General features: G+C 34.4%; 2 protein-coding genes across 2 annotated transcripts in view; one reads left to right on the top strand and one right to left on the bottom strand.

The window, feature by feature from the left end:
• Positions 1-388: 388 nt before the first annotated feature.
• opa3 (outer mitochondrial membrane lipid metabolism regulator OPA3) lies at positions 389-4256 on the bottom strand. The gene is made up of 2 exons (XM_030153081.1): positions 4087-4256; positions 389-1365 (listed from the first exon to the last, which is right to left on the bottom strand). Exons 1-2 carry the CDS (start codon positions 4226-4228, stop codon positions 1037-1039), a joined length of 471 nt encoding a protein of 156 aa, XP_030008941.1. The 5' UTR covers positions 4229-4256; the 3' UTR covers positions 389-1036.
• Positions 4257-10041: 5785 nt separating this feature from the next.
• The window catches only part of ppp1r13l (protein phosphatase 1, regulatory subunit 13 like), a 48513-nt gene continuing 42537 nt past the window's right edge, over positions 10042-16017 (top strand). The window contains exon 1 of the mRNA XM_030153088.1: positions 10042-10285. The gene's annotated coding sequence lies outside the window, so the exon portion shown is untranslated. The remainder of the gene's footprint in view (positions 10286-16017) is intronic.

The following is a 16017-nucleotide window of genomic DNA, read 5'->3' as shown; positions in this document are numbered from 1 at the left end:
GCTTTCGATATATTTTCACAAAGTCTGGGATACACGTCCTGTGTTTACTAGATGATGTGCGGGTATTCCGTTCTGCGAAATTACAATTGAGCACTGAAACTGAGGGCTAACCAAAATTTTACATACTTGTCTCTTAGTATTTTTTGTTGTTCCTTGGTACAGTTGGAAGAAACCGAAGCAGGGGCTGATGTAGTGTTTACTTTGAATGGATGCTGGGAAGTGTAGTGTCATAAGACGGAACTTCATACAGATAAATATGGAATTACATAATAACAGCATATTTATTCAAAGTTTGTGCGGAGTGAACAGGATAAATTGTAGGCTGGTGATTTCATTTTCATTTTAGTTTAGCATGTGGTAGAATTGTGCAACACAACATAAACTGAGATCACAGACAACATACCATTTTGTTTATTACATGTAATCCCACAGTTGACATCTTGTGTGTGAACCAGCAAAGGGATATGCAATTTAAATACAATATGACACATCCATGAAATGTTTGAATTAAACCCTCAAAAATTGTCAATCGATATGTCCCAGTGTTTGCGTTTGCTGTCAGTTTACAGGGCAATAAAACTAATTTCGGAGTGGCATTAGACAGTGCAATCTAGTGCCATTCAAAATTAGGAGAAGCTGCAAAGTAATTACGATTCACCAAATCACTGAAAACAGATGATTACAACTGGAACTGTTATCAAGTATATTAACTAAATTGCGGTCACCATTGCATTGTACAGTACTTTTTTTTTTTTTTTAGTCAGCTGTTTATTGAACATGCGAGATGAACCACAGAAATGCACTATGAATATCATAGCAATCCCCTTTACAAATATTTGCTCAAAACTTGAGCTAATGATAGAACCCAAATCCACAGCGCACCAGTATGCTTCTGTCCACGTCTTCCACCCAAATTTAAGAGCAAAGGACAGTGTGTGATGCAGGGCTGGTATTAGGCTGTGCATATAGTAGTGCAACTTTAGTGCACTCTCATTCTACACACACAGAACAACAAATGTTGCATATAGCTCATTAATCACTTTTTGGAAGGAGTAGGAAAGGAAACCAGTAGTCTGTTGACCTCTCTCAGCTGAGCATCTAGAGTCTCTGTAGTTAAAGTTAGTTCTGCTATCTGAGTCTGTAGTTCTGTGATGGTTGCGTTCAGCTCATCTTCTTTACGACGTGAGTTTGTAGCCTGTCTGCTGTACTCCAGCACCATGCAACCGCCACCGATGAGGAAGATGATTGCTTCTCCCAGCAGCTCGGCTCCCAGCTCTGCAGCTGCCTCCTCATTTAGTGGCTTAATGGTGGCACCACGAAAGCCCATGATCCGCATCTTTGTTCTCATCTCAATCCAGTGGTAGACTGAAAACCAAAGAGAAAAAATATTCAGTACAAAGGAACCATTCGAGAATCTGATGAAAGTTAAAATACATACGGATGTATGTATTTGTGTGAACTTCATCAGATTGTTGTGTTGTTGTTTTTTTTGTTGGTTTTTTTTCCAGGTCAGACTCAAATATACACATTAAAACAGTCTATTAAGACACAAATAAAACAGCAATTTGTACAATATGAACTAGACAATATATTATCAATATGATAATTACAGAAATATACATAAATAAGTGCGCAAAAATATTGTTGTTATTAAAAATTATGTGGTTATAAATGTTACATATGTCCTTACTAACGCTGAGGTCAGACCTACACCCTTGGTTTTGTCAGTCTATTAGTCTGTTTCACTTAATGCAGTGTATATACATAATTAACACTAACTACTTCATTAGGTGAGAAAGGCCAACGGCAGGCATGGGCAGGGGTGGGCTAAGCCCACCCAAATGTCTGTCTTATCCATCCAATCAAAAGTTAAGGGAAACGTTTATCCAATAGAAAAACATAACAGTAACACATAACACTACTATTGGCTCTTATTTGCGATTGGATGGGCAGCCTACAGCCCGCCCTATTCTATCAGTGATTGATTGTCATTATTGTTTTGCATTTCCTGAGCACTTCATTCACTCGTACAGCAGCTCACAGTCCATTTCTGGGCTGTGGGGAGTTAAACGTCCCACCTTGGTCTCTCCTGCACCTATCAAGGTCACTGCTGCACCTGTCGGGGTTTCTGTTTAATACTGCGATTCTCTCTATCGGAGTTTCACTGCATCTGTGGCTTGTTGATGTGCTCTTGGGTTAAGCATTGTCTCTGGGCTCCTGCAGAGTAGCTGGCCTGGTTTGGCGGCCACTCGCATCACGTTATGTACGTACACACTGACAAAAGCAGCACCAATAAAACACACACATTGGGCAACACAACGCCAGTAAAACACACACAGGGTCTCTCAACTGTCGCCCAAGGAAGGGACAAAAACCGAGTGAGTGGCAAATGATCTCTGTCACTAAATTATATTAATTATTATAATAATTTCGTCATGATGGTCTATACGTATATAGTTCTACTGACATTTGAGTCTAAATTTCAGGGTTTTAGATGGAAAAAGAAAGATTTGTTGTTCTCTTTGTCATTTGTCACTTTACAGATTGAATTTGAATAAGACTTTTTTGGTTTGTGAAATATGAAAAAATGTAAGTTAGCTTTTTTATTTTTACTTTTGGCCCAGTTTCAGTTATTTGTACGGTTGTTCTCTCTGTGCCACTTTTCAGTCTAAGTTTGAACAAGAGTAGACTGCCTTCTTTTTGTATAAATTCTGGCCACAGTGAGAATAATTTATTTTATGAGTACTTAGAATTCATTCTTTTATTTTCCAAGCTCATCCAATGAAAAGAAATATGCACAAAGGACTTTTAAAATCATTTTCATTTTATATTAAAGAGTAACTGAACACAGATGAGCTGCCTGACAATTGAATTTCTCTTTGGGGATCAATAAAGTGATTCTTATACTTGCATAAACCCCCAAACCACTTCTTTTCAGTGCCGTCAGGACTGCAATTCAAACTGTGCACCTTCAGGCCACTATTGCTTTTGTCTGTACACACCAACCAAGTTGCCCACCTGTTATTTCAACCAACCCACCCTAATACAACAGGCTAGAACCGGCCCTGGTGTGAACCGTGTCACATTATGGTTTTCTTTTTTTTTTTTTTCAGATCAGAATCAAAATCAGAATACTTAATCAGTCCCAGGGGGAAATTATTGTATGTTAGAGTTGCTCCATCCAAATATAATAAAGAGTAATTGGAAATAAATTATCAATACATGAAAAAGAAAAAATATATAAACACACACACACACACACACACACACACAGATAGATAGATAGATAGATAGATAGATAGATAGATAGATAGATAGATAGATAGATAGATAGATAGATAGATAGATAGATAGATAATTCTCTAAATATACAAATACAAATATCGTTCTGAGTATATACACCAAATATACATGTTAAAATAGTCTATGAAGGCACAGTTTTAACAATTTGAACAATATGTATTAGACTATGTATTATAAATATGACAATTACAGAAATATACACAAATAAGTGTGCAAAAATATTGTTGTGTTATTAAAAATTTTGTGGTTATATATGTTATACATGTCCTTACCAACGCTGAGGTCAGACCTACACCCTTTGGTTTTGTCAGTCTATTAGTCTGTTTTACTTAATGCAGTATATGGACAAAGTTAGCAGTGCTACTTAATTAGGGGAGGCAGGTGAGTCTTTTTGTGTCATTTCTTTTATTCGCCATGTTATCAGTATTCTAACAATTTAACCGGGACATTTGTTCAACGAGTGACACCACACCAAAAGAGCCCTGTGATCGGTCATGAATGTTTATCTAAATTTGTTGTTATAGTTTTTACAGTACGTAGGGTAAAAAAAACACTACTGTCATTAAAACACGCTTCTCAGTGTTCAATGACAACCACGACCCGCCTCTTGGACCCTGCCCTTCTGCTATTGGTTGAAGAAGTAAATTCAAGAAAATGATTGGTCAGACTGATATAAACACTGAACTCTCATTGGTCGCTGAATCACTGTTAGCTATATCTACATTCTGGGCGTCTGACACAGCGAGCTAGCGGTCACTGAAACGGTTTACGTCGGTTACTCACGCTGTGCTGGCGGCAGACAGATGTAATTCTTAAAAAACTCGCTTCTCCGGGCTCCTGCTTTTATCCGGTTCGCCACGGGCTTGCTCATCTGCCTTACTCCGAGGTAGAGGAGCTTGGCGATAGGAAAGGCACCAACAACCATCTTGGCGGAAACGCTTCACCACTGTGGGCGGAGCACTTAGAGTTACGTGATGACGTTTAGTGATTGACAAGTCGTTCACGTACTCTCCCTCACGTTCAATTCACTTCAAAGTACGAGGGTGGGCTGAAAAGTTCATAGCCTGACCCGGAAGTAGTTATGCTGCGTTCCAGGCCGTTTTTTGAGCCCGTAAATCACGACTTCGAACCACGACTCTCGACTTTGTAGCGTTCCAGGCAAGTCACACCAAAGTGCCTGAGTGCAAGGAAGTGTGGTTGCTAGATGTAAACAAACCAGCATGTCGGACCGTACGTTATGTTTATTTACAATCATTTCTATCGCCAAAGGTGCTTACTCCTCCGTTATTTGAGGGAAACAGAGGAGGAAAAACGGTGCATAAGGCAAGAGAAGCTGTTTATATTTATTCTTGCACTCAATGGACTGAAAACTAGCTTGATTATGCAGAACATTTGCAGATAAATAGCGTTAGAGCAGTACCTTGTTTCAATAAACAATCTGCATAAACGCCGCATCCACGGGGGCTGCCATTGCTACGTGACGTCAGAAGTCGTACCTAGGAGTACATCGCTCTAGTAGGAGTTCACGGGTGGAAAGTCACAGGTTTGACTGCCATTCCAGTGGTGTTATCACCGGTAGAAGACTGGAAAAACACGAGTTACAGGTTGCCTGGAATGCAGCATGAATTCAACATTTTGTGATACTAACGGCATGGATTATTTCCAGATTAACTGACACTGATGTAGTGTTTGAAGACGTTGAAAAGTAGAACCAGAGACATTTTGTGAACATGGATAAAATTTGGCACCGTGGTGCTATCAAATATCTGCAGAAAAAGGGGTTAACCACCAAGGACATTCACGCTGACATGGTTGCTACATTAGGGGATGATGCTCCAGCTTTATCAACTGTGAAAAAGTGGGCAGCTGAATTCAAGAGGGGTAGGGAGAGCCTTGAAGATGACCCAAGATCCGGACGTCCTGCCACAGCAACAACCCAAGAAAACATCGACCGTGTTCACCACATGGTGATGGATGACAGACGTTTAACTGTGAATCAGATAGCTAATACCATAGCCATCTCCCGTGAACGAGTTGAGAACATTCTGCACAAAGAACTTGGCATGTCGAAGGTGTCCGCTCAGTGGGTGCCACGCCTTTTGACGCCTGATCAAAAGCACACCAGGCTGGTCATGTCGCAGGTGAACTTGGCACTTTTTGAAGCAGATCCAGACAGTTTTCTTGAACGTTTCCTCACCCAAGATGAGTGTTGGGTCCATCACTTTGAGGCAGAGAGCAAACATCAGTCGATGCAGTTAAAACACCCCTCTTCTCCCCCTCCAAAGAAGACCAAAGTTGTGTCCTCGGCAGGGAAGGTGATGGCTTCCGTCTTCTGGGATGCAAAGGGCATTGTGTTCATTGATTACCTTCAGAAAGGACAAACTATCAATGGAGAATACTACGCCAACTTGCTTAGGGAGCTGCGAAAGGCAATCAAGTCAAAACGGCCTGGAAAACTGTCAAAGGGGGTCCTGTTTCACCAGGACAATGCTCCTGCACACAAATTGACGGTTGCAATGGCTGCTGTGAAAGACTGTGGCTTTGAACTGGTTGATCATCCCCCATATTCTCCTGATTTGGCACCATCTGACTATTTTCTGTTCCCAAACATGAAAAAACACTTGGCTGGGAAGCGGTACCAGACTGATGATGAGGTCATATCTGCTGTGGAGGACTTTTTTGGTGATCAGGATGAGAGCTTCTATACCGCTGGGATCCAAGAGCTGCAACACCGCTGGAAGAAGTGTGTGGACCGCAGGGGAGACTATGTTGAAAAATAAACCAAGTTTCATCACTGTGGCATAACTCCTTCCAAGTCAGGCTATGAACTTTTCAGCCCTCCCTCGTACAATGACTTTCTGTGCAAAATAATGGAAATTTAGGCAAAATTACATGTGTTTAACCCTTTCATGCATGAACTGTGAGAACCTTAATCAAGATTTATTTTCTTGAGTGTTTTTATCCCTCTTTAGGCATGAAAAACAAAATGTAATTGAAAACTTTATTAATCTATTTTTCATGGAGTTCCAAAAATGTCCATTCAGTTTGACACCATGCATTTGATTTTTGAAGCAAAAAAAACACGTATTTACTGATACATCACTTGAAAACTATGAAAAAAAAAAAAAAAAAAAGCTTCTAATCTAATGTTTTCTCACATTTTAACATACTCTAATACTACTCATTACTCACTTCATGGAGATAATATGCAAAAAACAAAAAAAAACCCTATGTTTAAAAAAAAACCAAAAGCACTGTTTAATAATAATAACAAGCAATTGATTTACACTCAAACATGTTACTGCAGATCAGGTTTATCAAGAACAGCAAAGTTACAGTAATGGTGTGAATTGGAGTGTATGGGATGATGCATAAGTATCCGCTGTGTTGGCTGATATGGAACTAAAACAACAAATCCCATGAATATACAAGAGAACAGCTGTAAAATAGCTGTCCACTGTAGTGACCCCTATCCATGAAAGGGTTAAAATTATTTATTTTACTTTCATCATCATTATTCTTATCTGTATATTTATGGTGATGATTGTTTATTTTGATATTTGTTTTCGCAAACTGGAGCACAGTGTATTAGTTTTACTTTTAATGTATGTAATCTTTCCACTAAAGTAACAACAATAATATCCAGATAAGACTGACCGCTTAGGAGATATGTCTAGTTTCTTTTAAGATTTAAAATTTACCAGTTCAGTATGTACCCATGTAGGATACTTGGGTAAACACTTACATAATGATTCAATCATGATCACTTTGACTACAGTTGTGTCTTTTATAAAACTAAATGTTAAATCTTGTACATGGCAGTAGTGAAGAGGCATACAGGGTTAGGGCATACAGAGGTCATAATATAAACAGTAAGAACTGAATAATTTCACCCAAATATCACATCTTCTGTAACGTGATATGTCAGAGAGTCCAGAAAAAAACTTCAAACAGCTTCTGTACTTCTTTAAAAATTATGCCCAACATGGGAACTAGATGGGAGAGGAGTGCAAACCACAGACAAGTGATAAACAAACTTTTTCAGCTTGAGATTCACACAAGAATTAAGGTTTTTAATTTTTTTTTTTTTTTATATATTTTTTTTTAATAAAGCTTCTATGTTGTTTTAATCCTGTTGCATATTTTACAATGTTTGTGACTTGCTGGGTCTTTTAGTCTTCTTGTGTCTTTTACATCACATTAATCTTTCATGACTTATGTGTAATTTTTGACCATTATATAATTTTTGCCTGTGGTCTTTTACAAATGACACCTCGTCTCTACATTTCACATGCCTTTGTTTGAGGTCAACATTCATAAAGTAATAAAAAAAACACTCTTCCTCAGTTTTAATTAGAAAAATGTATTCACATATCGTATTACTGCTGCATATTTTCCTCTTCCAAAGGGTGACCCAATACAAATGTAGTTCCGCAGTTTAGGAACCAGAGCCCCAGCTGATGGTGATTGTGAGGCTTCACCACTAGATGTCACTAAATATCACATTGTGGACATTGATTTATTAAACGTGAATGTGGCCACTATCACAATAAAGTGCACATTAATTCATTGTATTGTCAATATATTATAACATATGTTTCCAAAGTTTTCAGCTATAGATGAAAATGACAAATATGCAACTCTTATAACCCAACAAAAAAAACAACATTAACATCTGCCACAACATCTCAATTTTTAACCAAAACCGACCACATATCATAGTATTTTTTTTTATTTTTATTTTACTCTTTCAGTGTCAAATGTGAGTAAGAACATGTTTAAGAAAGAAGAGCGAACTTATTTTGTTCATTTTGATTCAAAGTAATCATCCCAAAGGTGGAAAAAAAAAATCAGAGTAAACACAAAATGAACAACATACAAAATAATAAATACAAATGAATTAAGCAATCACCAAATGAACAAAAAATTACTAAAATAATCAAGAAAATGAATAAACACAAACAATGTCAATAAAATGAAGCATTAAGAGCAAAAATCAATGAAAAATATTTAACAAAATAATCAACAAAATGAAAAAAAGGGGGGAAAAAATCAATAATATGAAAAAATAACTAGAAAATTAGCAAAGCAAACAAAAAAATGAACAAACTCATCATTAAAAATGAGCAAAAAAGCCCAAATAATAAATATGAATCAATAAAATAATGACAAAAAGAGTAAATCAAACAAAATGAATGAATACGAACAAAGTAAAACACAAACATTTGAACATAAACAATGACAGAATGATCAACAAAACAAAAACATTGCCAAAATGATCAATTATAAAAAAAAAAATTAAATAAAATGAAATAAATCAAAATAATCAGCAAATGAACAAACTAATCAATCGATAAAATTAAACATTAACAAAAGTAAAAAAAAAAAAAAAAAGAAACAAAATAGTTGACAAATTGATTAAAAACTTTTAATGAAAATGAACAAAAATGCACAAAATAATAAATCTCTATCATTAAATAAATAAAAAATTATAATAAAAATATATAAATAAATACATATAATATATATATTAAAAAATTAAAATAATCAATAAAATAAATAAGCACGAACTAAGTCAACAAAATTAAGCATTAACAGCAAAAATTAAAAAATAAATAAATAAATTATACATATATATATATATATATATATATATATATATATATATATATATATATATATATATATATATATAATAAACCAAAATAATTGGCAAATTAACTAACTAATTGATTGACAAAATGAAAAATTAACAAGTCAAAGAAAAAACATAGTCAACAAATTGAACAAATCATTAATTAAAATGAACAACATTGCACAAAATAATAAATAAAACTTTCTCATTAAATAAACAAAAAATTACTAAATCAATAAAATGAATAAACATGAAAAAAGTCAACAAATTTAAGTATTAACAGCAAAAATAAAAGTATCCCCCCAAAAAATACTATATATATATATATATATATATATATATATATATATATATATATATATATATATATATATATATATATATATATATATATATACATGATTTTTGATGTTAATGCTTGTTTTTGTTGACTTTGATTGTGTTTGTTAATTTTATTGATTATTTTAGTATTTTTTCTTTGTTTATTTAGTGATAGATTTTTATTTATTATTTTGTGCATTTTTGTTCATTTTATTTAATAGTTTTTGTTCAATTGTTGACTGTTTTGTTGTTGTTGTTTTTTACTGTTGTTAATGTTTCATTTTGTTGATCAATTAGTTTGTTCATTTGCTGATTATTTTGGTTTTATTATTTATTTTATATATATATATATATATATATATATATATATATATATATATATATATATATATATATATATATAAAAGAACCAAAATAATTAGCAAGTGAACAAATTAATCGATCGATAAAATGAACAAAGACGCATAAAATAATTAATAACTATCAGTTCGGTTCGTTTTATTGAGGATGAACAAGAAGGGATCTGTCAGTATTTTATTTTATTTTTTGCACCCATTTTATGTACAGCACTTTGTGATTTTTTTCTGTGAAAAGCGCTTTATAAATAAACGTCACTTACTTACTATTTTATTTTATTTTATTTATGTATTATTTTTTGGGCAGCTGTCATCATAATATTTGATTATATAACATGTAGTTACATAATAAACCAGTGCCCGGACCTGGTACCCGTCAGACCCCCGGGCCCTCGGTACCCGGTTTTCCCCCAGACCCCCTCCTCCGGGCCGTCGGTACCTGTCCCGGGTGCGTCAGGATCACCTGGCTCGGGTTACAGCGTCGGGGATCCTGGGGGCTGGACTCTGATCCTGGACTGAGCGTCTGTCTGGAGCCTCCGCCACCACACACACAGTCTGAGAACAGGCTCCAGGAACTAAGAGCTGAAGACCAGAACCCGGAGCGGGGCTGCGGACCAGGACCAGGACCAGGCTCAGACCAGGACCGGGACCAGGAAGGCTGTCTGTGGAGGTAGGACACTTCTGCGTGTGCGTGGGGAAGCTGACGGTGGAAGGGGTTTTAGTGGAAACTTTGGCTGTGGTGTGTTCAGTGAGTGGAGGCGCACTTCACTGGTCTGTTCTGCTCTGTTCTGTTCTGTTCTCGGCTGTTCCATGTTTTCTCTTTCAATGCGAGGAGGAGCTTGTTCTTAAAAGTAATGAAAATCAGATGTTACTGCGTCCACAACCGCAGAGGAAACGACCATCTGCAGGACTCATGTGGATCCACTGGACTACCTTTCACTGCTGGTCTCACTGGTCCACAAGTCTAATGATTCCACAATAAAAGCAGTTTAACTTCACTAAATCTGAGTCATTAATAAAGAAAAATTAAGACAGAAGTGCTTGTTGGCTGTAGTTTCTAATACACACTGTAAAAAATGACTGTAGAATTAACACCAAAAAGTTGTAAAATTGCAAAAAACAAACAAACAAAAAAAAAACTAAGTGACAATACAATGCAAAGTTGTTTATTTGATAAGATTTTTGTGTAAACGATTAAATCAAATATAGCTGTAGTTTTTACAGGAAGAGTATGTTAACAAAACCAGATTTGGATGTAGAAATGATGTATTTCTATTGTTTTTATAAAATAAAACTGTAAATTGAAATACAATGTGGTGCCGTTTAAATTGCAAGACCATAATGTTGAAATAACAGCCTATTTGCTTTAGATAGATAGATAGATAGATAGATAGATAGATAGATAGATAGATAGATAGATAGATAGATAGATAGATAGATAGAAAAAAGTAAACATTTTACAGTGTAACATTTCAAATTTGTAAATTAATGGGTTGGTAGAGTGGCTCGTCCAGTAACCAAAGGGTTGGTGGTTCGAGTCCTGGCTCCGACTGTCCGTACTGTATGTCAAAGTTTACATGGAAGACACTGAACCTTAAATTGCTCCATTTGGACCTGGTGGTTTTGGAAAGCGCTTTGGACACTGTGAAGGTGGAGAAAATGTGCTAAATAAGTGCAGTCCATTTACCATTTAAATCCAATGTTAACTCTACATGTTTAAAATGTTAACTCTACATGTTTAAAATGTTAACTCTACATAATTAAAATGTTAACTCTACATGTTTAAAATGTTAACTCTACATGTTTAAAATGTTAAATCTACATAATTAAAATGTTAACTCTACATGTTTAAAATGTTAACTCTACATGTTTAAAATGTTAAATCTACATGTTTAAAATGTTAACTCTACATGTTTAAAATGTTAACTCTACATGTTTAAAATGTTAACTCTACATGTTTAAAATGTTAACTCTACATAATTAAAATGTTAACTCTACATGTTTAAAATGTTAACTCTACATGTTTAAAATGTTAAATCTACATGTTTAAAATGTTAACTCTACATGTTTAAAATGTTAACTCTACATGTTTAAAATGTTAACTCTACATGTTTAAAATGTTACATCTACATGTTTAAAATGTTAACTCTACATGTTTAAAATGTTAAATCTACATAATTAAAATGTTAACTCTACATGTTTAAAATGTTAACTCTACATGTTTAAAATGTTAAATCTACATAATTAAAATGTTAACTCTACATGTTTAAAATGTTAACTCTACATGTTTAAAATGTTACATCTACATGTTTAAAATGTTAACTCTACATGTTTAAAATGTTAAATCTACATAATTAAAATGTTAACTCTACATGTTTAAAATGTTAACTCTACATGTTTAAAATGTTAAATCTACATAATTAAAATGTTAACTCTACATGTTTAAAATGTTAAATCTACATGTTTAAAATGTTAAATCTACATAATTAAAATGTTAACTCTACATGTTTAAAATGTTAACTCTACATGTTTAAAATGTTAAATCTACATGTTACTCCATAAATATGTTTACAGTTGGATGTGTTTTTTACAGTATTGTTCTGGAAACCACAGCTGCTGTTTTTTTTTCCGTAAAAACAACAGGATTTTTTTTACAGTGCAGTTTTGGGCCAAAATGTTAAATTAATGAGAGAATGGGTTTTATTAGAAAGGAATGTTTGTGTCAGAGCTGCCAGATCTACCTCAAAACACCGTCTGCACATTAAAATGCATTCACTTTACACGTTCTATTTAGTGGAACATTTATTAATCTATTGTATAAATGCTCATAAACAAACATATATGTAATAACACACCATCATATATATTGAAAATATGAGCTAATCAGCATTTTTGTCATTTGTTTTCTGATTCATCCTATTAAAGTATGTAAGATTTAGCACATTTAATGTCTGAAGCAGATATTTTTTAAGAAATTGTAGAGCAGTGTCTCATGTTTAACCAGAGTCTCAATTAGGTAAAGCAAGGCAGGTTTATTTACATAGCACATTTCATGTACAAGACAATTCAAAGTGCTTTACATCGAACATTAAAAGCATTACAGCAAGGAAGTAATAAAAATGTATAGGCATGAGAAAAAAAACAACAAAAACAGATAAATAGATAAAACAGATAAAAACTGTAAGCTTAAAAGAAACAGTGCAGATCTGAACTTCTGAATAAAAACTCTATTCAAATGCAGCTGAGAACAGGTGGGTCTTTAACCTGGATTTAAATAATTAGTCCCAGTCTAAGTGGAACCATGACAATGACTATATTTACACTTCCACACATTACAGACAATGAAAAAAAGGGGGGATTTCAGTGACATAAACAGGCTTTGTTTCTAGATCAGGTATATTTTTCACTGGAAAAGTAGATAAAAAAGAAAATACTGCATGTCTAATTCTGTCTTAACAACATATTCCAGGTAAAACTGAACTAGATTTAACTTGCCACAAGCTAAAACAATGATCTGCATAATATCACAGCAGAAGAGCAAGATAGTTTTTCTTTTCTTTCTGTTTTTTTTTTTTTTTTTAAAGAATATGCCATTTTAGTGAGTTGTACATGTACATTCCATCTATTCTTAACCCTAAACCTATTTTTAAGTGATTGATTGAAGGGATTTTAGTGACATAAACAGGCTTTGTTTCTAGATCAGGTATATTTTTCACTGAAAAAGTAGATAAAAAAGAAAATCCTGCATGTCTAATTCAGTCTTAATAACATATTCCAGGTAAAACTGAATTAGACTTAACCTGTCACAAGCTAAAACAATTATGAGCATAATATCACAGCAGAAGAGCTAGTTTTTCCTTCTTCTTTTTTTTTTTTTTTAAGAATATGCCATTTTAGTGAGTTGTAACATGCACATTCCATCTATTCTTAACATTCTATTCTAAACTTATTTTTAAGTGATTGATTGAAGGGATTTTAGTGACATAAACAGGCTTTGTTTCTAGATCAGGTATATTTTGTCCACTGAAAAAGTACATATAAAAGAAAATATTGCATGTCTAATTCTGTCTTAATAACATATTTCAGATAAAACTGAATTAGACTTAACCTGTCACAAGCTAAAACAATGATGTGCATAATATCGCAGCAGAAACGCAAGATAGTTTTTCGTATTTTTTTTCAAAGAACATGCCATTTTAGTAAGTTGTAACATGCACATTCCATCTATTTTTAACCCTAAACCTATTTTTACGTGATGAATTGAAGGGATTTCAATCAAATAAACAGGCTTTGTTTCTAGATCAGGTATATTTTTCACTGAAAAAGTAGATAAAGAGGAAAATACTGCATGTCTAATTCTGTCTTAATAACATATTCCAGGTAAGCTAAACAATTATTTGCGTAGTATTGCAGCAGAAGAGCAAGAAAGTTCTTTTCCTCTTTTTTTTTAAGAATATGCCATTTTAGTGAGTTGTAACATGCACATTTCATCTATTCTTAACCCTAAACCTATTCTTAAGTGATTTTTTTAGTTTGCTTTTTACAAGTTTAGTCAATTTCATGCACATTTTCATTAAAAACAAGAGAGTATTAAGCATCTTTCTTTGTTTTTTGATGCATATTTAGACTTTTAGCGGCTAAATATCGTTGAAGATTTCAATTTTTTAAATGTTTTTGTGCAAATCTAACTGTGACATACCAAAAGTTATGACATGAGAGTTATTATCTTAACCTTAGTGCAGGTGAAGCATGATATGCAAACAAGCCAAGCCTTCCTGTCACAGCAGGATTTTGGCTTTTATCCAACATGTATTCTCTGCTTCAGTTCTCACTTTTAACTTCAAGCAGAACCCGCTGGGCTACTTAAGATGCTGTCATCATCTACTTGCCGTAACCTGTTGTGTCAAAAACTGCTTCACAACACAACACCCGTAATTACACTTTTTCACTCTTTCTCTCGAAATAAATGAGTACATGCTGGTGAGTTGGCGCAGATAACACACATTTGTCACTTCCAGGCAAAGGCCCTCGTTTGCGGTCATTGCACCTCGACCAAACATGACCTGCTGCAGACTTTAGATGGATCATGCAACTCGCCAAAAATGTCTGTTATGTTGTGTTGCCCTGTGAGATTCTTGAGTCACACTGTGATGTGAACAGAATGGCAGCGGGAATAAAGAGTGGGAAACAATCAGCATTCAAAACTATGAACCAAAACGAGGGTAATAGTCGTCATCATTTAAAGGTGAAGTCATCGGTCCAGAAATAGTTGAAGTATGTTTATGTCTGACTTATGTATGAGACTGGCTGTTATGCTCAGATTGAATAGATCAATACATGCATTGTGTAAGCTGTTTTCTTTGGCAGTAACGCTTGGCACACGTGAGCATATGCATAGCCATTTGTGTATTTATGTAGGTAGAAAGGTTAAGCTTTGGAATGACTAACCTGGGAAGTGGCATGGGCTGTAAACGTTATTTCAAAAGTAGTTTGGGTGGAGTTTTTTGTGTGTAAAAAGCTTCCAGTGGCAGTCTGGAAGCAGAAGAAATGACTAATGTCGGAGTGATTCACAGAGGGTCATACTGTGGAGCACAAAACAAATCACAAATTTAATTCAGTAAAACATGAAACTATAAATATGTCTCATTACAAGCAAATCAGTCCAAATTTTACACATGAAAGTTTTGAGTTCTATTACTTAACCCAGTGGTTCCCAACCTTTTTTTTTTTTTTTTAGCTCGTGACCCCATTTTAACATCACAAATGTCTGGCAACCCCAGACATTCAAATTGGAGACATTTTTTTTTGCTAAAATTAATTTGTTTTTGATCATGTAATAGTTTGCTATACTATGTTGCAAATACACATTAATTTTAGATGACATTATTATGGACGGAGGCAGAAAAGCCAGGTGTAGATTACTGCACAAAGTGAGAATTTGATTTTCCTCAGTCAGGATATGTACAGTCAGTCCAGCTTGGATTTACAAGGCTGAAAATTAATACTGAACAAACAAGAACTTAAACTATGAATTATGAAAGAGCTGCAGCATCTGAAACCGACCACAATGAACATTTCACAGTTTGTCATGTCTTTTATGTATTGGGATTGTCTCTGTCAACTCACCACATATTTTTTATAAGTAAGTTTTTTTTTATTTTTATTTTTATCAAGTTGAAAAAAACTGACTTAACCCTTTGTAGGGCACTCTGATAGTGCTGCAACAACAAATTAATTAAATCAACCTTAAAAGACTTGGCAATGAATTTGTAGTTGATTCGTTGGGTCTTGAGCACATTAGTATTGAGGCGTGCCTGTACGCTGTGTTTAGTATGACGGAGGAAAACAGAGCAGCATGGCTGAGGGTTTGAATCCAGGCACAGATTTTTAAAATTAGGTTTA

The sequence above is a fragment of the Sphaeramia orbicularis genome, chromosome 13 (assembly GCF_902148855.1).
Source record: "Sphaeramia orbicularis chromosome 13, fSphaOr1.1, whole genome shotgun sequence".
Taxonomy (NCBI): domain Eukaryota; kingdom Metazoa; phylum Chordata; class Actinopteri; order Kurtiformes; family Apogonidae; genus Sphaeramia; species Sphaeramia orbicularis.
Note: the sequence above shows the minus strand (reverse complement) of the source record. Positions and strands in the feature narration are given on the sequence as shown.